The sequence below is a fragment of the Oncorhynchus masou genome, chromosome 29 (assembly GCF_036934945.1).
Source record: "Oncorhynchus masou masou isolate Uvic2021 chromosome 29, UVic_Omas_1.1, whole genome shotgun sequence".
NCBI classification, from domain to species: Eukaryota; Metazoa; Chordata; class Actinopteri; order Salmoniformes; family Salmonidae; genus Oncorhynchus; species Oncorhynchus masou.
Window position 1 is genome coordinate 48,302,443 of NC_088240.1, and position 26,888 is coordinate 48,329,330.

At 41.9% G+C, this 26,888-nt stretch overlaps 1 protein-coding gene across 18 annotated transcripts in view; it reads left to right on the forward strand.

Moving 5' to 3' along the window:
• The window catches only part of LOC135519932 (E3 ubiquitin-protein ligase MYCBP2), a 317,195-nt gene that overhangs the window by 91,003 nt on the left and 199,304 nt on the right, over positions 1–26,888 (forward strand). For 16 of the 18 annotated variants that reach the window (XM_064945153.1, XM_064945155.1, XM_064945157.1 and 13 more), the window contains exons 12-18: positions 5,988–6,192; positions 6,392–6,556; positions 6,902–7,060; positions 7,235–7,439; positions 9,845–9,990; positions 17,782–17,868; positions 18,425–18,520. In XM_064945153.1, the coding sequence (XP_064801225.1) occupies positions 5,988–6,192; positions 6,392–6,556; positions 6,902–7,060; positions 7,235–7,439; positions 9,845–9,990; positions 17,782–17,868; positions 18,425–18,520 (1,063 nt within the window). The remainder of the gene's footprint in view (positions 1–5,987; positions 6,193–6,391; positions 6,557–6,901; positions 7,061–7,234; positions 7,440–9,844; positions 9,991–17,781; positions 17,869–18,424; positions 18,521–26,888) is intronic. The other 2 variants (XM_064945160.1, XM_064945163.1) reach the window with 2 other exon arrangements.

The following is a 26,888-nucleotide window of genomic DNA, read 5'->3' on the forward strand; positions in this document are numbered from 1 at the left end:
TTTGTTGCTCTTTAATTTTTTGTTTTTCTATTTTCTTTTGTTTGTTTGTTATTTATTTATCATTTACTTCAGTTTATTTAGTATATACTTTGTTCACACTTATTTTTTCTTAACTGCATTGTTGTTTAAGGGCTTGTAAGCATTTCACTGTAAGGTCTACAACTGTCACATGCACCTATTCAGTGCATATGACAAATACAATTTAATTTGTGGTTTTTAGTCCCGCCCTTCAGCTCCACTGAACCCCTCCAACACCATCAATTTTTTATTTATATTAGCAATTCACTACCATTCAAATATTTTAGAACACCTACTCATTCAAGAGTTTTTCTTTCTTTATACTATTTTCTACATTGTAGAATAATAATGAAGACATTAAAACTATGTAGTAAGCAAAAAGTGTTAAACAAATCAAAATATATATTATATTTGAGATTCTTCTAAGAAACCACCCTTTGCCTTGAAGACAGCTTTGCACACTCTTGGCTTTCTCACAACCAGCTTCATGAGGTAGTTACCTTTAATACATTTCAATTAACATGTGTACCTTGTTAAAAGTTAATTTCCTTAATGCTTTTGAGCAATCAGTTGTGTTGTGACAAGGAAGGGGTGGTATACAGAAGATAGCCCTATTTGCTAAAAGACCAAGTCCATATTATGGCAAGAACAGCTCAAATAAGCAAAGAGAAACTACAGTCCATTACTTTTACAGCCTCAAGAAATGGCAGCCCAAATAAATGCTTCACAGAGTTCAAGTAACAGACACATCTCAACATCAACTGTTCAGAGGAGACTGAATCAGGCCTTCATGGTTGAATTGCTGCAAAGAAACCACTACTAAGGACACCAATAAGAAGACTTGCTTGGGCCAAGAAACACGAGCAATTGACATTAGACCGGTGTCCTTTGGTATGAAGTCCAAATTGGAAATTTGTGAGACGCGTTGTGGGTGAACAGATGATCTCCGCATGTGTATTTCCTACTGTAAAGCATGGAAGAGATGGTGTGAGGTGCTTTGCTGATGACACTGTCGGATGTATTTAGAATTCAAGGCACACTTAACCAGCATGACTACCACAGAATTCTGCAGCGATATGCCATCCCATCTCATTTGGGCTTAGTGGGACTGTCATGTTGTTTTTCAACAGGACAATGATCCAACACACCTCCAGGCTGTGTATGGGGTATTTTACCAAGAAGGAGAGTGATGGAGTGCTGCACCAGATAACCTTGCCTCCACAATCCCCTGAATTCAACCAAATTGAGATGGTTTGGAATGAGTCGGAGTGCAGAGTGAAGGAAAAGCAGCCAACAAGTGCTCAGCATATGTGGGAGCTCCTTCAAGACTGTTGGAAAAGCATTCCAGGGGAAACTGGTTGAGAGAATGCCAAGAGTGTGCAAAGCTGTCAACTTAAAGGGTGGCTACTTTGAGGATTCTAAAATATATTTTGATTTGCTTTACACTTTGTTGCTTACTACATGATTCCATATGAATTATTTCATAGTTTTTTATGTTTTCACTATTATTATAAAATGTAGAAAATAGTCAAAATAAGAAAAGCCCTTGAATGAATAGGTGTGTCCAAACTTTTGACTGGTACTGTATTTGGAGTATTCATCAAAATAAGATGAATCCAGGTTAATTTAGTTGGATTGTTATGATTCTGCCGTGTAGGCTTAGTTGATACAGGTTTAGCTCAGAGCAAATACCTTTCAACGTGTCTGACACTGGTGTCCTCCAATCAATATTAAAATCAACCAAAATGAATAGTTCATTTTTTCCGTACTTAACACACTGCTTTCTTCCAAACTGCTTGCGCGCGTCAAAGAACGGCTACATTGCCAGGCACTGCTGCATTGCCCCGCCTCTCCCATATCCTCATTAGATTTTAGAAGCATATACCCATGTGGGTGTCAGCAATCTAGCTAGCTAAATGTCCATGAATGTTTCATTTGTTTTGACCTGCATGTCCTGATCATGTCTGTTGTGGATGGACAAAATCAACATGCGGACGCACACGTGTGCCTGGACTAGTCAGCATGTTAGATAGCAATTAAGATAAATTGTTAAGAAAACATGAGGGACGGGGAAACACTCCTATTAGTGTCAGCTGTTTATTATGACACAGGCCCACATTAAGAACAACTTGCTTAGGGACAGAGGCAGCAAGAGATACAGAACCACAGAACCACCATTTCCCTTGGTAAATATCACAACACCCCCACCTCTGCCAATTCTGTCCGATCTGTAAACATTATAACCAGACAGACACCAGCACATTATTATTCAACCAAGTCTTAGAAATTACCAGAATGTCCACTTTGGATTAAGACGCCAGAATTTCCATGAACAAATCGAAGACCACATCTGCGGGATTTTAGGTCAGATGGAGTCTCTAATACAACATTACTATGATCAATAGTTAAACCCTTATTTGAAAATACCTTGGGATTGATTTGAATTGATATAGGTACAATATTGTCAAGAACTGAACCATTTGGCCTATGCCACAAGCGAGGACGTGGGTTAAAACAGAGTAATCTGTTGCTTGCCTGCAGTATGATGACAATGCTGATTTTAAATTTACAGTTGGGATTACTTGAGTGGAATTTGGAGTGTTAATAAGTCAATTTCTGAGCACAGGGCAGAGTCCAGGCACCAAGATGATTTGGATGGACCCCATCCGCTCTGTAGAGCACCTTCTGTTTTCTAAAGTTATCCACAAAAGTAACTCAAGCAGAGTTACAGTAGACTCGTTGCGACAACAGACAACCTACTGAATCTTTCCATGCCACGATTCAGTGATCGCATTGGGCCTTAAATAATTGGATGCTTGTTGGAGTCTTTCAGTTTCAATCAGTTCTTAAAAATCCAGTTTTCAGACGTTCCGAGCTAGCTATCCTAATGTCATTAGTTCCCACATGTACTATGACTGCGACAGCTCCCGTGTTCTGGCGTAAAAATGGTAGGAAGCAGCCTTGTAATGTCCTGTAACCGAGCCCCAGGATAGCACAATGTATTTTCCCTGGCAACCGAGTGGTTTCTCATTATAGAGCTGCCGATTTATAACGGCTGGTGAGATTGCAGGTCGTCTGGCAGTTTTTGCACCTTGAACCTAGCACAAAAACCATTGTGGCTTACAGAGGGGCCGGTGGGTCAGACACCCTCGAAGGTCTGGTGATCTGAGGCAGAATATGGGACGATAGCACTGGAACCTTCGAAGCCAGGAGAGCTAATATTCTCGGCAACTGGATTTGAGTCGGGCTTCCCAACACCAAAGTGCCCTACTCGACATAGGTTGCTTCCCTCCATGGCCTATAGGTTGCTTCCCTCCATGGCCTATGGCAGGTGACATGCTTCCCTGGTTGGGCAGCTGGAAAGGTGACAGTATCAGGGGAGTGGGAGACTTCTTCGGGAAGGGGTCCCTGGAAGGCGTTGGTGTTGATACTCTCAGCACGGCGTCCAGCCTGTGGTGTAGAGATGGTAGGCAGGGGTGGCTTTCCCCAGTAGATTGTGCAAGTTCTTAATCTGTTTGCTAAGAGTAGCCACTTCTCTATAGTCCTCAGCGAGTGAACAGTTGTTGCATTGGAACTCTGATGTGTCAACATTGTCCCGGAAGAGAGCTTAGTAGACACACCTCCTGCAACGCACAAAGTGCACAATATTTCCTCTGTACGGCGAAGCCTCCTTGAGAAGAGACACGGCAACTTAGTCATTGTCGCAGAGATGATTTATAGCTAGAGTAAAAAAATAAGAGACAATAACTGATGTATTTTTCCAGACCCCTTGACTTTTTCCACATTTTGTTACCTTACAGCCTTATTCTAAAATGGATTAAATAAACTCTTTTCCTCATCAATCCACACACAATACCCCATAATGACAAAGCGAAAACAGGTTTTTAAACATTTTTGCAAATGTATTAAAAGTAAAAAACAGACTTTATTTGCATATGTATTCAGACCCTTTGCTATGAGACTTGAAATTGAGCTCAGGTGCATCTTGTTTCCATTGATAATCCTTGAAATGTTTCTACAATTTGTGGTAAATTAGATTTATTGGACATGATTTGGAAAGGCACACACCTGTCTATATAAGGCCCTACAGTTGACCATGCATGTCAGTGCAAAAACCAAGCCATGAGGTCGAAGGAATTGTCCGTAGAGCTTCGAGACAAGATTGTGCCACTTCTATGCTTAAATAACTGGAAGTCATTGGTTATTCCATCCATCTAGCAGAGCAATCTATCCACTGCTGCGTTGCCCTACTGCTGTCTGTGCCACCCATTCCTCCCAGATAAACAAAGCAGGTCCTGCAGGAGGGAAAACACAGACCAACCACCAGCACTGGGAAATCCTATAATTCCCAAACAACGAAATATACTGTAGTATGGACCTATCTGGATGCCTAAGTGACAGATGGAAATACCACCATGTTTGTGGGATAGTTTATTTGGATCCCCAATCCCCATTTAGCTGGAAGCTGCTCTTCCTGGGGTCTGCAAAACACAAAAATTAGGCCTAGATAGTAATACTTATAGAAAGGTATATGTTTATGTGAGCTTGTTTGTAATTATAACTGCGTGCGTGTTTACCTTCTCTAAATGCCAGGGATCAAGTTAGTTTTGACGAAGTGTGTGTCTTTGCCTCTGTATGTGTGTCATAGTGTAGGTCCTGTGAGATAGTGTAGCAGAGCTAGCTAGCCAGGCCCTAGTTTAGCCTGCTGTATCACTGCGAAGGCTGTAATCGCCACTGCTGGCTTTTATGTGCAGATTACCCCCTCTGTTTCAGCCAGGGGAGCCAATGTAAAAATAGGAGAAGTTGACCTGTGACTTACACACACACACACACACACACACACACACACACACACACACACACACACACACACACACACACACACACACACACACACACACACGTTACAGAGGGTCAAAGATCATACCCCCAAACATGCTAACCGCTCCTGTTATTGATAATGGTGAGAGGTAAGCATGTCTTGGGGGTAGGATTTTTGACCCTCTAACTTTCTCACTCATCATTGTTCACGATTCATTCAGGATTATCTATAATCATGTCTTCTGTATCCAATTTGCTGTCATGTGTTAATGTTTAGAGTTTGTTATAACCAATTTATTGATGTGTTTATGATATGCTGTAGCTCATGCCCAATTGTGCCCTATTTCAAAGGGATTCGTTTTGCTGGTGGAGGTCGCGTATTGTAATTATGTGCACGAGCACAAAACACCACATCTGTCATTTTTATATGGCAGGAGAGTAACAATTTCAGCCAGAATAATGTACTGTTTTTTGTCGAACTCCATGGTCCTCTGATAATATTAGTCCGTTGCGAATCGACATCCCTGTATTTTGGGATAAATGTCTGAGTTTGACAGGTGTTAGGAGCAGTTAGGACGTACTGCGGATTGCTAAAATATCCTAATGATTATGATCACACTTCCTCAATTGTAATACTATTTTGACACTATAGAAAGATGGTTTGGTATGGTTTAGTTATCAGTGTTATCAGTGTGTTCCTACATGTTGAAATACTTCACGCCTAGAATAAAAACATCCAGGCTTCCCCCCAATAACTGACAATTGGGGGGGGGGAGTAAAAAAAATCCTCTGGAATAACGGGCATTCTGGAGTAAAATTACATAACCAGTGTTCTCTAGTAATACTAGTCCTGTGAGTATAGGTCTTTGGTGACATGCATATGCAATGCATACATATATCACGTAAAGAGAGCAAGGGTTGACGGAATAGGGAAGGTTTTTCTTAAACAAATGAGGGATTTCGGTAACGTTAGTTTTCAGTCAGAAGTGGCAATGACTATGTCCAGAATTGTAGTTTTTATACTAGCTAGGACATTTTGGGCTAATAATTGATGTCATCAGAAAAAGTTTTTTTTTTTTGTGACAGTTCCTATTAAAATATTTTCTCTCTCCCTTCCTCTCCCTCTCACCCCTCCTCTCCCTCCTCAGGTCTACTACACAGGGAAGTACCAGAGCCTGGGCATCAAGCAGGGTGGTCCGTTGGCAGGTAAATGGGTGGAACTGCCCATCACCAAGTCACCGAAGATCGTCCAGTTCTCGGTGGGCCACGACGGCTCACACGCCCTGCTGGTGGCAGAGGATGGCAGCGTGTTCTTTACTGGCTCCGCAAGCAAGGGAGAAGATGGAGAGTCCAGTAAGTATGGATGTGAACACACACCTACACAGACAAGAACACGCGTAAATTACAGCACACACACACCAATACGTCATGATATAAGATTATTCAACGGGAAAGGGAAGGGAATAGGCACTGTATTCAGAATAATCTCCAACCAACTTTGTGCGCCTCTTGCATAGATATGATTCTCTAATGTTTTGTTTCTACTCTTCAGCCAAGAGCCGGCGCCAGCCGAAGCCCTACAAGCCCAAGAAGATGATGAAGCTGGAGACCAAGACGGCGGTGAACACTGCTTGCAACAACGGCAGCAGCAGCATCGTCACCAAGGATGGAGAGCTATACATGTTCGGCAAAGACGCTATTTACAGCGACAGCACCTGTGAGTGGGATAGAGACAAGGGAAAGTGTACATTTGGGTGTTGGCTAGTGCAAATGTTAATTTGTGTTAGTGATGCTGATGAACTTGAGTGGGACAGAGAGAGTACTCCCTCTGGGTAGTGATAATTCGTGCAAATGTTCATGTCTGAAATATTACAACATGGCTATCAAAGTAAGCTTTTGAAAAGCCGTGTTGGTTTGATAAGGGTCTTTTAAAGCCTGGAAATTCTGACCGATTTCAGCTCAGTTTAGTGAAATGTACCGTGATTCAGTCAGGATAAGGCTAGGTCTTTAACAGTCACTATACAGTATCAATGTTTTCTCCTTTCTCTTGTGCCCCCTTCAGGCCAGGTGTCAGACCTGAAGGGTCACATTGTAACCCAGGTAGCCATGGGGAAGGCCCACACCTGTGTCTTGACTAAGAGTGGAGAGGTCTGGACGTTTGGGGTCAACAACAAGGGCCAGTGTGGCCGAGAAACAGGGGCCATGAACCAGGCGGGGAAAGGTAACATGCATGACGGACACACACATGAGCATGCACGAGCACAGAAATTACCACACAACACAAACAAACTTTAATATACCATATGCACACCAAACACCACTTTCTTTGCGTGTATTTATTGTGTATTTTGCGTTCATCACCCATTCATGTGAACATCTTCTCTACCCCCTGTAGCATTTGGCGTGGAAAGCATGGCGACGGCCATGGATGAGGACCTGGAGGATGAGCTGGAGGAGAAGGAGGAGAAGAGCATGATGTGCCAGCCGGGCATGCACAAGTGGAAGCTGGATCAGTGCATGGTGTGCACCGTGTGTGGAGACTGCACTGGCTATGGAGCCAGCTGTGTCAGCAGCGGACGGCCCGACAGAGTACCCGGAGGGTACGGAAACTTGACGAAGATGCAGACACACACCAACCATTCACTAGTTGGTTTATCTTTGTTAAGAGAAAGTACATTTATGGTTGGGTCTACAGGCGGTAGGTAGCCTAGCAGTTAAGAGTGTTGGGCCAGTAACTGAAAGGTTGCTGGTTGGAATCCCCGAGCAGACTAGGTAAAATATTCTGTCCATGTGCCCTTGAGCAAGTAACTTAACCCAAATTGTTCTTATAAGTCGCTCTGGATAAGACCATCTGCTAAATGACTAAAATGTAAAATTTTCATGATTAGGGTTTTTTGGCACCTCTATTTGCTAGTGCCTTGTGCTCTGTCTTTACAAATCAGTAAGCTGTAGACCACACTATTTACCAAGAGTTTTTATCTATATTTTTCGTAGCTGTCTATTTACCACCACAAACCGATGCTGGCACTAAGACGTCACTCAACGAGCTGTATAGGGCCATAAGCAAACAAGAAAATGCTCATTGAGGAGGCGCTCCTAGTGGCCGGGAACTTAAATGCAGGGGAACTTTAAATCCAGTTCTATCAGCATGTTAAATGTTCAACCGGAGGATAAAAAACTCTAGACCACCTTTCTCCACACACAGAGACTCGTACATAGCTCTCCCTTGCCCACCATTTGGCAAATCTGACCATAACTCTATCCTCCTGATTCCTGCTTGCAAGCAAAAACTAAAGCAGGAAGTACCAGTGACTCGGTCAATATGGAAGTGGTCAGAAGGTGAATTCACCAATTTGTAAGTCGCTCTGGATAAGAGCGTCTGCTAAATGACTTAAATGTAAATGTAAATGTCAGATGACGCAGATGCTAAGCTACAGGACTGTTTTGCTAGCACAGACTGGAATATGTTACAGGAGTCTTCAAATGGCAATGAGGAGTACACTACATCAGTCACTGCCTTCATCAATAAGTGCATCGATGACATCATCCCCACTGTGACCGTACGTACATTTCCCGACCAGAAGCCATGAATCACAGACAACATCCGCACTGAGCTAAACGCTAGAGCTGCCAATTTCAAGGAGCAGGTTTCTAACCCGGAAGCTTATAAGAAGTCCCGCTATGCCCTCCGATGAACCATCAAACAGACAACTTGTCAATACAGGACTAAGATTAAATCGTACTACAACGGCTCCTACACTCGATGCAAACTATTACGGACTACAAAGGGAAGCACAGCCGCGAGCTGCCCAGTGACACCAGTCTACCAGATGCTAAATTACTTCTATGCTTTGATGCAAGAAACACTGAAGCATGCATGAGAGCACCAGCTGTTCCGACCGACTGTGTGATCTTGCTCTCCATAGCCAATGTGAGAGAAAGACCTATAAACAGGTCAACATTCACAAGTCGGAAGTTTACATACACTTTGGTTGGAGTCATTTAAAACTTGTTTTTCAACCACTCCACAAATTTCTTGTTAACAAGCTATAGTTTTGGCAAGTCGGACATCTACTTTGCATCACACAAGTAACTTTTCCAACAATTGTTTACTGACAGATTATTTCACTTATAATTCACTGTATCACAATTCCAGTGGGTCAGAAGCTTACATACACTAAGTTGACTGTGCCTTTTAAACAGCTTGGAAAATTCCAGAAAATTATGTCATGGCTTTAGAAGCTTCTGATAGGCTAATTGACATCATTTGAGTCAATTGGAGGTGTACCTGTGGATGTATTTCAAGGCCTACCTTCAAACTCAGTGCCTCTTTACTTGACATCATGGGAAAATCAAAAGAAATCAGCCAAGGTCTACAAAAAAAGTGTAGACCTCCACATGTCTGGTTTGTCTTTGGGAGCAATTTCCAAATGCCTGAAGGTTTCACGATCCTCTGTAGAAACAATAGTATGCAAGTATAAACACCATTGGACCACGCAGCTGTCATACCGCTCAGGAAAGAGACACATTCTGTCTCCTAGAGATGAGCGTACTTTGGTGCGAAAAGTGCAAATTGATCCCAGAAGATGCTGGACGAAACAGGTACAAAAGTATCTAAATACCACAATTAAACAAGTCCTATATTGACATAACCTGAAATGCCACTCAGCAAGGAACTGCTCCAAAACTGCCATAAAAAAGCCAGACGACAGTTTGTAACTGTTCATGTGGACAAAGATCGTACTTTTTGGAGAAATGTCCTCTGGTCTGATGAAACAAAATAGAACTGTTTGGCAGTAATGACCAATTATGTTTGGAGGAAAAAGGGGGAGGCTTGCAACCCGAGGAACACCATCCCAAACGTGGTTTGAATGCTGATCAGATTAACTGATATTTGGTTTTGTGTGTCTTTTTGTATGCTTTGGTTTGTCTTGTCTGGTGGATGTCTGTCGTTTGTTTGTATTGATGTTTTATCTGTGTTTCTCTCTCTCTCTCTCCCACTCAGTATCTGTGGCTGTGGTTCTGGGGAGTCTGGCTGCTCAGCGTGTGGCTGCTGCAAAGCCTGCGCCAGGGAGCTTGATGGACAGGAGGTCAGACAGAGGGGCATCTTTGACGCTGTCAAGGAGATGATACCACTAGATCTACTACTGGGTACAACACACTAACAGTTGTTCAATATATCTGCATGCTCATGTTTGTTGTGCTTATTCTCAAACAGTCACAACCTTTTTCACACTGTATATAGTTTCTTCAGAAAGTATTCACACCCCTGGACTTATTCCATATTTTGTTGTTACTGCCTGAATTCAAAATTTATGACATTTTTTCTCACGCTTCTACACACAATACCCCATAATGACAAAGTTTTTGCAAATGTATTGAAAATCTAATTTACATAAGTATTCATACCATGTCAATACATGTTAGTCACCTTTGGCAGCGATTACAGCCTTGAGTCTTTCTGTGTAAGTCTATAAGAGCTTTGCACTTCTGGATTGTACAATATTTGCCCGTAATACTTTGCAAAATTCTTCAAGCTCTGTGAATTGGGTGGTTGATCATAGCTAGCCAATAATTTTCAAGTCTTGCCATAGATTTTCAAGCAGATTTAAGTAAAAACAGGAACATTAACTTTCTTGGATAGCAACTCCAGTGTAGATTTAGCCATGTGTTTTAGGTTATTGACCTGCTGAAAGGTCAATTCTTCTCCCAGTGTCTGGTGTAAAGCAGACTGAACCAGTTTTTCCTCTATGATTTTGCTTGTGCTTAGTTCCATTCCGTTTATTTTTTATCCTGAAAAACTCCCCTGTCTTTAATGATTACAAGCATACCCATAACATGATGCAGCTACCACTATAATTGAAATGTGGAGAGTGGTACTTAGTAATGTGTTGTATTGGATTTGCCCCAAACATACCACTTCTTATTCAGGACATTTTTTGCAGTATTACTTTAGTGCCTTGTTGAAAACAAGATGCATGTTTTTGAATATTTTTTATTCTGTATAGGCATCCTTTTCACTCTGTCAATTAGGTTAGTATTGTGGAGTAACCAACACGTTGTTGATCCTGTATCTTTGTAGTGACTGGGTGTGTTGACACATCATACAAAGCGTAATTTATAACTTCACCATGCTCAAAGGGATATTCACAGTCTGCTTTTATTTTTTTAGGTGCCCTTTAAGTGGCATTTGGATAATCTCTCTGGTCTTTGTGGTTGAATCTGTTTTTGTATGTGTTGGGTACAGAAATTAGGTGGTCATTCAAAAATCACTTTAAACAGTATTATTGCACATAGAGTGAGTCCATGCAACTTCTTATGTGACTTAAGGACATTTTTACTCCTGAACTCATCTAGTCTTTCCATAACAAAGGGGTTGAATACTTATGAACTCAAGATATTTCAGATTTTAAATTTTAATTACGCTGAACAAAAAATATAAATGCAACAGAAATTATCCATACGCACAAAAAGCTGATTTCTCTCAAAAATCTCTTTACATTTCTTCTTTGCCAAGATAATCCATTCAATTGACAGGTTTGACATATCAAGAAGCAGATGAAACAGCATGATCCTTACACAGGTGCACCTTGTGCTGTGGATAATAAAAGGCCACTCTAAAATGTGCGGTTTTGTCACACAACACAAAGCCACAGATGCATGTTTGGAATGCTCTTGATCGTGTACTGCATATATCCAGCAACTTCGCACAGCCATTGAAGAGGAGCGGCAATGCCGCAATCAACAGCCTGATCAACTTTGCAAAGGATATGTCGTGCTGCATGAGGCAAATGGTGGTCACACCAGATACTGACTGGTTTTCTGATCCACGCTGCAGCCCTTTTCTTTTAAGCTGTCTGTGACCGACAGATGCGTATGATCATTTTCCCAGTCATGTGAAATCCATAGATTAGGGCCTAATGCATTTATTTAAATTGACTGTGAGTGCCTTATATGAACTGTATCTCAGTAAAGCCTTTGAAAATGTTGCATTTTTATATTTTTGTTGAGTGTCATTTGTAAATATTTTGAAAAACATCATTCCACTTTGACATTATAGGGTACTGTGTGTAGGCCAGTTACAACAAATCAAAGTTGAATCCAGTTTAAATTCAGGCTGTAACACATCAAAATGTGTAAAATGTCAAGGGGTGTGTGAATACTTACTGAAGGCACTCTGTCACGAGTTACAAGCCATTGCTGTTGTCCGCTTCTTTTATTTCTATTTTGTCTGTCATTCCATGTCAGCATACTGCTTTACCATAGCTACGAGTCTCAGCCAATGTTTTCCCGAGACCAGGCGCAAGCCAAATAACAGTATAGAGGTAACTCATGTAACCACGGTTCTGTCTGCTGTTTGCGGTTAGGACCAACAGAGCAATTTCAGTTTTCTTTACAACGATAACGTAAAAAAAATGAGGCCCTCCGTTGAATTTTTAAATCCCGATGTGGCCGTTGAGCTGAAATTACTGCCCTGCCCTAGACCAGCGATTCTCAACTGGTGGTTTGGGTCGCAGGAAGTTTTTAATGGGTCGCAGGTGTCTGAGTAAAAAATATGTATTCCCCAATCTGAATTTAACACTAGAACCGCCGTAGGCCAACGCCCTAAAAAAATATCAGCCCCAAAAAAATGCTACGTCCAGCGCCTTCCCTGACTTCCTAAATGTTTGTATTTTACACTTCTCATTTTCCAGAAATCACAAACAGAAAAAGGTTCAGAACCTTGTTTCACACTTATTCCTAACTTAACCCACCAAGACAATGTGCTGTAGGACATTGGTACCCAGCCAGGCGCTAATGCGCCTTTCTCTTCTCACTGAATGAATGACAAATTGTTGAATGGGCTGTAATTTGGCACCTTTAAAATCTAATTTAAATTAGGCCTAACTGAAAATAAGGAGGGTAAAGAGGTTGATTTAATTTAGATAGACTACAGTGTCATGGGTTTGTTATGCCTATTTATCAGCAGCAAACATTTTGACAGTGCTCCTTGGGGGTTTATACCATTCTCTTCAGTTTTACTTTGTAAAAAGAAACTGTTATGGAACGGTTTTATTAACTATAACTCTTACTAAGCTAATTTATTGTAAGGGCAACATAAACATGCTACTTGTTGCAGTAGTCCTTTAGAATAATGTTAAACATATATCCTTGACTCGATCCAGCGAAGCAAACGATGCCAGCCCACTGAGTGAATGAGAAATAGACCGAATGGGCGATAATTGTGCAAGTTACTTTACAATTGAATTTAAATGATTTCTAACTGAATGATGAGGGTGAAGAGGTAGATTTAATTTAGAACAATAATAGTGTAATGATGAGTTTGTTATGCCTATTTATCATGTTAATAATTTGACCGAGCACCTTGCGGGTTGATATCGTTCTTGACTCTTTTATTTACTGTAGCTCCATTACTAATCCAATTTATTGCAAGGGAAATTAAAACATGCTGTGTTGTTGTAGGCCTTTAGGTTATTTCAAAACATATCCTTGACTCTATCCAAGGTGATGAGCAGGAAACAAACGATGCCAGTCAGCCTTCACAGCTGGCCCATCGAAACTACATCTAAACTATACCAAAAATAATGTCACACAGAGTAAGAGTTAGCCTATAGACAAAATTAAATTGACAATCTGATCAGTGACAATATTAGGCCTATCAGTTGTCAAATTCTACATGAAGAAATGGGCACATCTTGTAATTTACATGGAGAAGGAGCATCACTTAATCATATCCTCCTTCAGAGTCACATGCAGGTAAAACATTTTGATTTCTATATAGTATCAGAAAAAGCATGTTCGGCAGTTTCTGTTGCACTTACCTTTGTCAAATAACTCTCATAATTCAAGAGGTAAAGCTCTATTTCCAAATGTATACTTTTTCCTAGATATCCATGTTGTCCATGCATTCAGTACATGACCACTCCCACAGCAGCATTGTTATGGCGACAAAGCAATTAGTAATAGTAACATGATGAAATGCATTTAAACTCAGTTTTTCACAATTTCTGACATTTAATCCTAGTAAAAATTCCCTGTCTTAGGTCAGTTAGGATCACCACTTTATTTTAAGAATGTGAAATGTCAGAATAATAGTGGAGTGATTTTATTTCAGCTTTTATTTCTTTCATCACATTCCCATTGGGTCAGAAGTTTACATACTCTCAATTACCGTAATTTCCGGACTATAAGCCGCTACTTTATTCCCACACTTTGAACCTCGCGGTTTATACAATGACGCGGCTAATTTATGTATTTTTCCCGCTTTCACAAGATTCATGCTGCCAAAAAATAGCACCGTCACATAATGTGACGTAAATCGAGCGCGCTCAAACTTCCCATCATTCTGATTACGGTAGTAATTTTGTCACCCTCATTATGGCAAAGACACGGAGAAATGCATATGATGCAGCTTTCAAGTTGAAGGCGATCGATCTGGCTGTTGGAAAAGGAAATAGAGCTGCTGCATGGGAGCTTGGCCTTAATAAGTCGATGATAAGACGTTGGAAACAGCAGCGTGAGGAACTGACTCAGTGCAAAAAGACAACAAACGCTTTCAGAGGGAAGAAAAGCAGATGGCCCAAAGTATTTGCAGACACTCGACATCAGTGTAAATCGTGCATTTAAGGTGGCGCTCCGTGTTCAGTGGGAGGCTTGGATGACAAGTGGGGAGAAATCCTTCACTGAAACGGGCCGCATGCGAAGAGCAGCTTATGGTCAAGTCTGCCAGTCTGCCACTATCATCAACGGGTTTCGAAAGGCTGGACTGCTGCGTGTTGAAGGGGCAGCATAAGCTCAGCGGGGTATTTGCCTCCGGATGAAAGTGACGAGAGCGACAATGAAAACGATCCAACATCGGATGAAGCAATTCTGAGGCTATTCAACTCCGACACCGAAGGAGATGACTTCAGTGGTTTCAGTGCACAGGAGGAGGGAGATGGTGACCAATGACTTTCTTGGTAGGCTACTGTTTTAATTTTTGTTACAAGCCGTGTTTCGTTAAAGCCTATTTATTTTTGTTACAAGCCGTGTTTCGTTAAAGCCTAATTATTTTTGTTACAAGCCGTGTTTCGTTTAAATGTTGTGTAAAGTTAATTTGTTTCAATGTACCGGTAGGCACCTGCGGCTTATAGACATGTGCGGCTTATTTATGTACAAAATACATATTTTTTAATAATTCAGTGGGTGCGGTTTATATTCAGGTGCGCTTAATAGTCCAGCAATTACGGTAGTATTTGGTAGCATTGCCCTGACATTGTTGAATTTGGGTCAAATGTTTCGGGGAGCCTTCCACAAGCTTCCCACAATAAGTTGGGTGAATTTTGGCCCATTCCTCCTGAGAGAGCTGGTGTAACTGAGTCAGGTTTGTAGGCCTCCTTGTTCGCACACGCCTTTTCAGTTCTGCCCACACATTTTCTATACGATTGAGGTCAGGGCTTTGTGATGGCCACTCCAATACCTTGACTATGTTGTCCTTAAGCCATTTTGGTGGTATGCTTGGGGTCATTGTTCATTTTGAAGATCCATTTGCGACCAAGCTTTAACTTCCTGACTGATGTCTTGATGTTGCTTCAATATATCCACATAATTTTCCTGCCTATGATGCCATCTATTTTGTGAAGTGCACCAGTCCCTCCTGCAACAAAGCACCCCCACAACATGATGCTGCCACCCCCATGCTTCACGGTTGGGATGGTGTTTTTCGGCTTGCAAGCCATCGTTATGTTTCCTCCAAACATAACAATGGTCATTATGGCAAACAGTTTCATCAGACCAGAGGACATTTCTCCAAAAAGTATGATCTTTGTCCACATGTGCAGTTGCAAACCATATTCTGGCTTTTTTTGTGGCAGTTTTGGAGCAGTGGCTTCTTTCTTGCTGAGCGACCTTTCAGGTTATGTCGATATAGGACTTGTTTTACTGTGGATATAGATTCTTTTGTACCTGTTTCCTCCAGCATCTACACAAGGTCCTTTGCTGTTGTTCTGGGATTGATTTGCACTTTTCTCACCAAAGTACGTTCATCTCTAGGAGATGCATCTCCTTCCTGAGCGGTATGACGGCTGCGTGGTCCCATAGTGTTTATACATGCTTGCTATTGTTTGTACAGATGAACGTGGTACCTTCAGGCATTTGCAAATTGCTCCCAAGGATGAACCAGACTTGTTGAGGTCTACCATTTTATTTTTTATTTTTTGGCTGATTTCTTTTGATTTTCCCATGACGTCAAGGAAAGAGGCACTGTGTTTGAAGGTAGGCCTTGAAATACATCCACAGGTACACTTCCAATTGTCTCAAACGATGTCAATCAGCCTATCAGATGCTTCTGAAGCCATGACATAATTTTCTGGAATTTTCCAAGCTGTTTAAAGGCACAGTCAATTTAGTGTATGTAAACTTCTGACCCACTGGAATTGTGATTAAGTGACATAATCTGTCTGTAGGCAGTTGTTGGATAATTACTTGTGTCATGCACAAAGTAGATGTCCTAACTGACTTGCCAAAACTATAGTTTGTTAACAAGAAATTTGTGGAGTGGTTGAAAAACAAGTTTTAATGACTCCAACCTAAGTGTATGTAAACTTCCAACTTCAGCTAGCTAGTAGCACGTCTGTCTTGTTTTTCTTCATCCATAGCTCAAGATCAATGCTGCCCCTTAGATCTAGGCTAAGGGGGTGAAACTGTAGCCTTGGAATTCAAACTGAGTCTCGTTATATTGCACTATTATTTCACTTCACCAATCCAGTCTGGCATTGCCATCATTTAATCAAACAAATGTATTTAAATCAATCAAATTCATTTATGAAGCCCTTACATCAGCTTATGTCACAAAGTGCTGTACAGAAACCCAGCCTAAAACTCCAAACAGTAAGCATTGCAGGTGTAGAAGCATAGTGGCTAGGAAAAACTCCCTAGAAAAGCCAGAACCTAGGAAGAAACCTAGAGAGGAACCAGGCTATGAGGGGTGGCCAGTCCTTTTCTGGCTGTGCCGGGTGGAGATTATAACAGAACATGGCCAAGATGTTCAAATGTTCATAAATGACTAGCAGGGTCAAATAATAATTATCACAGTGGTTGTCGAGGGTGCAACAGGTCAGCACCTCAGGAGTAAATGTCAGTTGGCTTTTCATAGCCGATCATTGAGAGTATGTCTACTGCTCTTGCTGTCTCTAGAGAGTTGAAAACAGCAGGTCTGGGACAGGTAGCACGTCCGGTGAACAAGTCAGGGTTCCATTGCCACAGGCAGAACAGTTGAAACTGGAGCAGTAGCTCGGCCAGGTGGACTGGGGACAGCAAGGAGTCATAATGCCAGGTAGTCCTGAGTCATGGTCCTAGGGCTCAGTTCCTCCTCTGAGAGAAAGAAATAGAGAATTAGGGAGGAGCATACATACATTCTCGCAGGACACCGGATAAGACAGGAGAAATACTCCAGATATAACAGACTGACCCTAGCCCCCCGACACACAAACTACTACAGCATATATACTGGAGGCTGAGACAGGAAGGGTCGGGAGACACTGTGGCCCCGTCCAACGATACCCCCGGACATTTAATCAATTTGTACTCATCTGCAAGGAGGGTTTTTGTATGAAATGTATTTGTAAGCGGATCACATCATCAGACCAACCAGCCCATATTTTCTGATAGGACTTTTTTTGCCGTGGCCAAGTGCCTCTTGGAGGATGCCAGACTAAATTAGTAATGTTAAACAATTTAGCGTGATTTAGTTAGGATGTCGAGGCTAATGAAACAGGAAACTGACCTCATGTCAGTTTCATGGCAATGGGTCATTCTATCCTATGTGAAGATGCATCGCTTCTCCATGTCGTCGTCTCCTCCCTCCATTCATCCACGTTGTGTGTTGTCTCTGTCTCTCCTCCACCTGGTTCTCTCTCCCGCGGGGCGGTGTGTGTTTCAGCTGTGCCTGTCCCCCCCCCCCAGGAGTCAACATCGAAGAGCACATCCAGATCCGGCAGGAGGAGAAACGTCAGCGGATCAACCGCCGACACCGGCTGGAAGAAGGACGAGGTACGGGCAAGGAATCGATAGGGGATACGGTGTAGGGTATTAGGTTGGGTTTGTGTTTGGGATGGAGAAAAGGCTGAAGCAGGGAAGAAATATGGGATGGAAAGGGATTGGGACAAAGGGGTAGGGGATAGGAGATTGTGTGATTGGGGAGGAGGAAAGCCAAAACATCAACTACTAGGAGGGAATCGTGACAAGGGGAGGGTGTGTGTGTTTACTAGTGTAGGTTTGGTGGCTGGTGTGAGTGTTGATGGGTGCAGTGACCTGGGTGGGGCCATAAACAATACAGGCATGGAAAGACAGTGCTCTGACCTGGTCCTTGCTATTATTGTGTTTCCCATATTTCAGTGTTTTGCCCTTCCGATTTTTCCCCTTGGCTTGTGTGTGTTTGTGATTTTGCAGTGTGTTGTGCTATCGTTTTAGTAGTAAGTCGCTTTGGACAAAAGCGTCTGCTAAATGGGATATATAGTTGTTATGCTGCAGTGTGACAATTGTGTATCTCTCCCAATCTGTGACCCTGCTGTGTCCATGCATGTGAAAGTTTCTTTCTCCCTCCCAGGCCCCATTGTTTTCCCTGGCCCCATATTAATGAACCAGCGTGAGCAGGCCCTAGTCAGACTCAGACCCCTAAGGCATAAGCGGGACAAGCACACAGGTACAACAGCCGGTCTTCCAATTCACTATCCTTAATTTAAACGGGCACCACCCCGCCCCTCTTTGGTCTGTCTCACACCCCACCAAACAGGCTGTCCTGCTCGTTTACACAGCCGCCTGCCCACCCATTCTCCTCTCTCTCTCTCCCTTGAAAAGTAAGACTCATATCGACACCGGATCATAATTATGTGTGTGTGGATATATATATATATATATACTGCTCAAACAAAATAAAGGGAACACTGAACTAACACATCCTAGATCAGAATGAATGAAATATTCTTATGAAATACTTTTTTCTTTACATAGCTGAATGTGCTGACAACAGAATCACACAAAAATGATCAATGGCAATCAAATTATCAACCCATGGAGGTCTGTATTTGGAGTCACACTCAAAATTAAAGTGGAAAACCACACTACAGGCTGATCCAACTTTGATGTAATGTCCTTAAAACAAGTCAAAATGAGGCTTAGTAATGTGTGTGGCCTCCATGTGCCTGTATGACCTCCCTACAACACCTGGGCATGCTCCTGATGAGGTGGCGGATGGTCTCCTGAGGGATCTCCTCCCAGACCTGGACTAAAGCATCCGACAACTCCTGGACAGTCTGTGGTGCAACGTGGCGTTGGTGGATGGAGCAAGACATGAGGTCCCAGATATGCTCAATTGGATTCGGGCCTCTGGAACGGGCGGGCCAGTCCATAGCATCAATGCCTTCCTCTTGCAGGAACTGCTGACACACTCCAGCCACATGAGGTCTTGCATTGTCTTGCATTAGGAGGAACCCAGGGCCAACAGCACCAAATTATGGTCTCATCAGGGGTCTGAGGAGCTCATCTCGGTACCCAATGGCAGTCAGACTACCTCTGGCGAGCACATGGAGGGCTGTGCGGCCCCCCAAAGAAATGCCACCCCACACGATGACTGACCCACCGACAAACCGGTCATGCTGGAGGATGTTGCAGGCAGCAGAACGTTCTCCACGGCGTCTTCAGACTGTCACGTCTGTCACGTGCTCAGTGTGACCCTGCTTTCATCTGTGAAGAGCACAGGGCGCCAGTGGCGAATTTGCCAATCTTGGTGTTCTCTGGCAAATGCCAAACGTCCTGCACGGTGTTGGGCTGTAAGCACAACCCCCACCTGTGGACGTCGGGCCCTCATAATACCACCCTCATGGAGTCTGTTTCTGACCGTTTGAGCAGACACATGCACGTTTGTGGCCTGCTGGAGGTCATTTTGCAGGGCTCTGGCAGTGCTCCTCCTGCTCCTCCTTGCACAAATGCGGAGGTAGCGGTCCTGCTGCTGGGTTGTTGCCCTCCTACGGCCTCCTCCACGTCTCCTGATGTACTGACCTGTCTCCTGGTAGCGCCTCCATGCTCTGGACACTACGCTGACAGACACAGCAAACCTTCTTGCCACAGCTCGCATTAATGTACTATCCTGGATGAGCTGCACGACCTGAGCCACTTGTGTGGGTTGTAGACTCCGTCTCATGGTACCACTAGAGTGAAAGCACCGCCAGCATTCAAAAGTGACCAAAACATCAGCCAGGAAGCATAGGAACTGAGAAGTGTTCTGTGGTCCCCACCTGCAGAACCACTCCTTTATTGGTGGGTGTCTTGCAAATTGCCTATAATTTCCACCTGTTGTCTATTCCATTTGCACAACAGCATGTGACATTTATTGTCAATCAGTGTTGTTCCCTAAGTGGACAGTTTGATTTCACAGAAGTGTGATTGACTTGGAGTTACATTGTGTTGTTTAAGTGTTCCCTTTATTTTTTTGAGCAGTGTATATATATGTATATACGTGTGTACGCACGCACGCACGCACGCACGCACGCACGCACGCACGCACGCACGTACTCACACAGAGTTGAAGTCGGAAGTTTACATACAATTTAGCCAAATACATTTAAACTCAGTTTTTCATAATTTGATCTCAATTATTTTTCTTCAGTATAGTTAAGGTGTCTGCATTTGAGTCAACCTGGTTCAATTTGGGTCCCGAGGCAAAACAAGTTGAGATTAACTACCGTAGACCATCCTCCTTAGCTAGATCCCAAATCTGCTGTTTAGCCCAAACATACACACAAACAGGTCTGGGTTCAGGCCAGGGCGTCTCGCTCAAGTAATAGTAGAAGAAACACTGGGCTCTCACTATAAAGCTGCTTTTGCATTAATATGATACACAGTTGATGTCGGTTGAAGTTTTCATACACCTTAGCCAAATACATTTAAACTGTTTTTCACAATTCCTGACATTTAATCCTAGTAAAAATTCCCTTTTTTTGGGTCAGTTAGGATCACCACTTTATTTTAAGAATGTGAAATGTCAGAATAATAGTAGAGAGAGTGATTTATTTCAGCTTTTATTTCTTTCATCACATTCCCGTTGGGTCAGAAGTTTACATACACTCAATTAGTATTGGGTAGCATTGCCTTTAAATTGTTAAACTTGGGTCAAGTGTTTTGGGGAGCCTTCCACAAGCTTCCCACAATAAGTTGGGTGAATTTTGGCACATTCTTCCTGACAGAGCTGTTGTAACTGAGTCAGGTTTGTAGGCCTCCTTGTTCGCACACGCTTTTTCAGGAAGGCCCACACATTTTCTATACGATTGAGGTCAGGGCTTTGTGATGGCCACTCCAATACATTGACTATGTTGTCCTTGAGCCATTTTGGTGGTATGCTGGAGGTCATTGTTAATTTTGAAAACCCATTTGCAACCAAGCTTTAACTTCCTGACTGATGTCTTGATGTTGCTTCAATATATCCACATAATTTTCCTACCTCATGATGCCATTTATTTTGTGAAGTGCACCAGTCCCTCCTGCAGCAAAGCACCCCCACAACATGATGCTGCCACCCCCATGCTTCACAGTTGGGATGATGTTCTTCGTCTTGTAAGACTCCTCCCTTTTTCCTCCAAACATAACAATGGTCATTATGGCCAAACAGTTCTATTTTTGTTTCACTAGACAAGGACATTTCTCCAAAAAGTATTATCTTTGTTCTCATGTGCAGTTGCAATCCGTAGTCTGGCTTTTTATATGGCAGTTTTGTAGCAGTGGCTTCTTCCTTGCTGAGCGGCCTTTCAGGTTATGTCGATATAGGACTTTTTTTTACTGTGGATATAGATTCTTTTGTACCCGTTTCCTCCAGCATCTTCACAAGGTCCTTTGCTGCTGTTCTGGTATTTGCACTTTTCACACCAAAGTACGTTCATCTCTAGGAGATGTAACGCGTCTCCTTCCTGAGCAGTATGACGGCTGCGTGGTCCAATGGTGTTTATACTTGCGTACTATTGTTTGTACAGATGAATGTGGTATCTTCATGCATTTGGAAATTGCTCCCAAGAATGAGCCGGAATTGTGGAGGTCTACCTTTTTTTCTGAGGTCTTGGCTGATTTTCTTTTGATTTTCCCATGATGTCAAGCAAGGAGGCACTGAGTATGAAGGTAGGCCTTGAAATACATCCACAGGGACACCTCCAATAGACTGATTGACATCATTTGAGTCAATCTGAAGCTTCTAAATTAATGACATAATTTTCTGGAATTTTCCAAGCTGTTTAAAGGCACAGTCAACTTTGTTTATGTACATTTCTGACCCACTGGAATTGTGATATATGTACTACAGTTCAAAGGTTTGGTCATTTAGCAATGTCATTGTTTTCGAAAGAAAAGCACATTTTTTTTGTCCATTTAAAATAACATAACATTGATCAGAAATACATTGACACATTGTTCATGACAATTGTAGCTGGAAAAGGCAGATTTTGAATGGAATATATAATAGGTCTACAGAGGTCCATTATTAGCAACCATCACTCCTGTGTTCTAATGACATGTTGTGTTAGTTAATACAAGTTTATCATTTTAAAAGGCTAATTGATCATTAGAAAACCCTTTTGCAATTATGTTAGCACAGTTGAACTGTGTTTTTTAAAGAAGCAGTAAAACTGGCCTTCTTTAGACTAGTTGAGCATCTGGAGCATCAGCATTTGTGGGTTCGATTACATGCTGAAAATGACCAGAAACAAAGAACTTTCTTCTGAAACTCATCAGTCTATTTCTAAGTGACCCCAAACATATATATACACTACACTACTGGTCAAAAGCTTATGAACACCTTCTCATTCAAGTGTTTTTCTTATCTTTTAAAACTATTTTTTGTTTTACATTGTACAGTCGTGGCCAAAAGTTTTGAGAATGACACCGATATTAATTTTCACAGTCTACTGCCTCAGTTTGTATGATGGCAATTTGCATGTACTCCAGAATGTTATGTAGAGTGATCAGATGAATTGCAATAAATTGCAAAGTCCCTCTTTGCCATGCATATGAATTGAATCCCCAAAAAACATTTCCACTGCATTTCAGCCCTGCTACAAAAGGACCAGCTGACATCATGTCAGTGATTCTTTCATTAACACAGGTGTGAGTGTTGATGAGGACAAGGCTGGAGATCACTCTGTCATGCTGATTGAGTTCGAATAACAGACTGGAAGCTTCAAAAGGAGGGTGGTGCTTAGAATCATTGTTCTTTCTCTGTCAGCCATGGTTACCTGCAAGGAAACATGTGCCGCCATATTTTGCTTTGCACAAAAAGGGCAGGCCGGTGTGAATGCATCTGCAACGCACATTGAGGCGAATACTTTTGGAGAACGGCCTGGTGTCAAGAAGGGCAGCAAAGAAGCCACTTCTCTCCAGGAAAAAACATCAGGACAGACTGATATTCTGCAAAAGGTACAGAGATTGGACTGCTGAGGACTGGGGTAAAGTCATTTTCTCTGATGAAGCTCCTTTCCGATTGTTTGGGGCATCCGGAAAAAAGCTTGTCCGGAGAAGACAAGGTGAGCGCTACCATCAGTCCTGTTTCATGCCAACTGTAAAGCATCCTGAGACCATTCATGTGTGGGTTTGCTTCTCAGCCAAGGGAGTGGGCTCTCACAATTTTGCCTAAGAACAAAGCCATGAATAAAGAATGGTACCAACACATCCTCCGAGATCAACTTCTCCCAACCATCCATGAACAGTTTGGTGATGAACAGTGTCTTTTCCAGCATGATGGAGCACCTTGCCATAAGGCAAAAGTGATAACTAAGTGGCTCGGGAACAACACATCGATAGTTTGGGTCCATGGCCAGGAAACTCCCCAGACCTTAATCCCATTGAGAACTTGTGATCAATCGTCAAGAGGCTGGTGAACTAACAAAACCCCACAAATTCTGACCAACTCCAAGCATTGATTATGCAAGACTGGGCTGCCCAGAAGTTAATTGACAGCATGCCAGGACGGATTGCAGAGGTTTTGAAAAAGAAGGGTCACCACTGCAAATATTGACTCTTTGCATCAACTTCATGTAATTGTCAATAAAAGCCTTTGATACTCATGAAATGCTTGTAATTATACTTCAGTATTCCATAGTAACATCTGACAAAAATATCTAAAGACTGAGGCAGCAGATCTTGTGAAAATTAATATTTGTGTAATTCTCAAAACTTTTGGCCACGACTGTAGAATAATAGTGAATACATCAAAACTATGAAATAACATATGGAATCAACAGCTGAACCATCATGAGCATCCTGATGGGTTACATCACTGCCTGGTATGGCAACTGTTTGTCCTTTAACCGCAAGGCACTGCAGAGAGTAGTGCGAATGTATAATCTCAAATATATTGTATATAAATAACACTTTTTTGGTTACTACATTAAACCCTGTTATTTCATAGTTTTGATGCCTTCGCTGTTGTTCTAAAATGTAGAAAATAATACAAATAAAGAAAAAGCCTGTGTCCAAACTTTGACCCTTTCACTTTTTTTCACATTTTGTTACAGCTTTATTCTGAAATTGATTAAATAAAGTATTTTCCTCATTCATCTATACACTAACCCATAATACAATAACCCATAATGACAAAGTGAAAACTAATTTATATATATTGTTTTTTTTAAATGCCTGATTTACATAAGAATTCAGAGCCTTTACTATAAGAAATTGAGCTCAAGTATATCTTTGTTCAACCTTGAGATGTTTCTACAACTTGGAGTCCACCTGTGGTTGGTACTTGTGGTATATCCCAATTGATGGGATATGATTTAGAAAAGCACAGAGCTGTCTATATAAGTTCCCACAGTTGACAATGGATGTCAGAGATAAACCATCGCATGATTTTGAATGAATTGTCTGTAGAGCTCAGACAGGATTGCTCAGATCTGGGGAAGGATACCAAAACATTTATGTAGCATCGAAGGCCCCCAAAAACAGTGGCCTCCATCATTCTTAAATGGAACCACCAAGGCTCTTCTTCGAGCTGGCCACCCTGATAAAATGAGCAATCGGGGGTAGAAGGGCTTTGGTCAGGGAGGTGATCTGATGGTCAGTCTGACAGAGCTTTAGAGTTCCTCTGTGGAGATCGAAGAACCTTCCAGAAGGACACCCAGCTTGAAGCCACTCAGTAAAATGCATATGACAGTCTGCTTGGAGTTTGCCAAAATGGACCTAAAGGACTCTGATCATGAGAAACAAAATTCTCTGGTCTGATGAAATCAAGATTACACTATTTGGCCTGAATGCCAAGCGTCTGGTCTGGAGGAAACCTGACACCATCCCTACAGTTAAGTGTGGTGATGGCAGCATGTTGTGGGAATTTTTTTCAGCAGCAGTGTCTGGGAGACAAGTCAGGATTGAGGGTAGGATGAATGGAGAGAAGTACAGAGAGATCCTTAATGAAAACCTGCCTTTGCCCCAGTCAATGACCCTAAGCATCCTAAGTGGCCCAGCCAGAGTCCGGTTTTGAACCTGATCGAACATCTCTCGAAATACCTGTAAATAGCTGTGTAGCGATTCACCCCATCCAACCTACAGAACGTGAATGGATCTTCAGAGAAGAATGGGAGAAACTCTCCAAATACAGGTATGCCAAGCTTGTAGCATTACCCAAGAGGACTCCAGGCTGTAATCGTTGCCAAAGGTGCTTCAACAAAGTACATAGTAAAGTGGCTGAATACTTATGTAAATGTGGTATTTCAGTTTTACATTTTTAATAAATTTGCAAACGTTTGTAAAAAAAACTTACTGGGTATTGTGTGTAGATTGATGAGGGGAGGGATAAAACTTCATCCACTTTAGAATGAATGTGGAAAAAGTCAAGGGTTCTAAATACTTTCTGAATGCACTGTACAAACAAAATAATGACAAACAAAATAATGACGAACAAATGCAAGATAGACCTTCGTCAAGGCAATGAACAACATGTTGAATTGTTGATTTTTCAAATGCCATTAAATTGTCAATTGTAATTGTGACAGTCATTACTACATTTATATTTTGCACTTCATGATACTTTAAAAATATAACTTATAAATGCCTCATGCTTTGTGTAACCCCATCAGAACCCAAAATATAAGCATGTTTTACTCCTTTGTTTGTAAATAATGCAATTGTAAACAAACACTATATTGCATGGTTAAAACTATAATTTTTAAAGCCAGTCCTTCCATCCATAGCTCTGACCTATGAATTTGAGTGGTAATGTTTCTCCAGCCCCATCACCCAGTTGTTTCCCTAAACGATGACTGATTTGCAAGTGTTTGAATTGCAGATTGCCCCTTTCAGCAAAGACCCTTCTATAAATAGGTTTCCACTTTCTTTGGTGCATTAGTATCAATACAAAGGGTGAACCGGGGGAGAGAGAGAAAAGGAAACAATTGGGTGTCTATTACATTAATTGTTCTTCTTATTCGGCACTTTAGTCCATCCACCTGACAGTTGTGACATATCAAGAAGCTAAAACAGCATGATTGTTACACAGGACGGCAACACAGTACTTTTTTATTAAAGAAAAATCAATATCAGTTTAACTTGATTGAACAACAATCTCTAAGCAGGAGAGTTGATTTTTCTTTCAGTGGCCGTCGTCTGACACCAGAATTAGATGCAGGTGAAACAGTAGGTGTTGTCATAGCGCCTCAACAATTATGGGATAGGTAGATCAGATAGAAGATGTGGCGGATCGACTTCTGACACCATTTGCACTTATTTCACGTCATCCCAGACGTCAGCATAGGCTTTCAATCGAGTATTTATAGCCATAAATTAAATAATTAAGTTGTTTATCTGAACAGGGTGCATTTGAAATATCCATGGATAGTCACTAATCGGTATAAATAGATGGTGTCGGTGCCCTGTGGTTATATTTGGAAGCAATAAACTACGTTTTAGAGGAAAGTGCAAATGGAAGATGTGAAAGAGACTATTCTTAATTGAGATGAGTATGTCACACTGGTTAACCCATTAGGATTGTTATATACTAGGATCTTTCCCTCTTCCACCCCACAGTTGATGTTTGTGAGGTT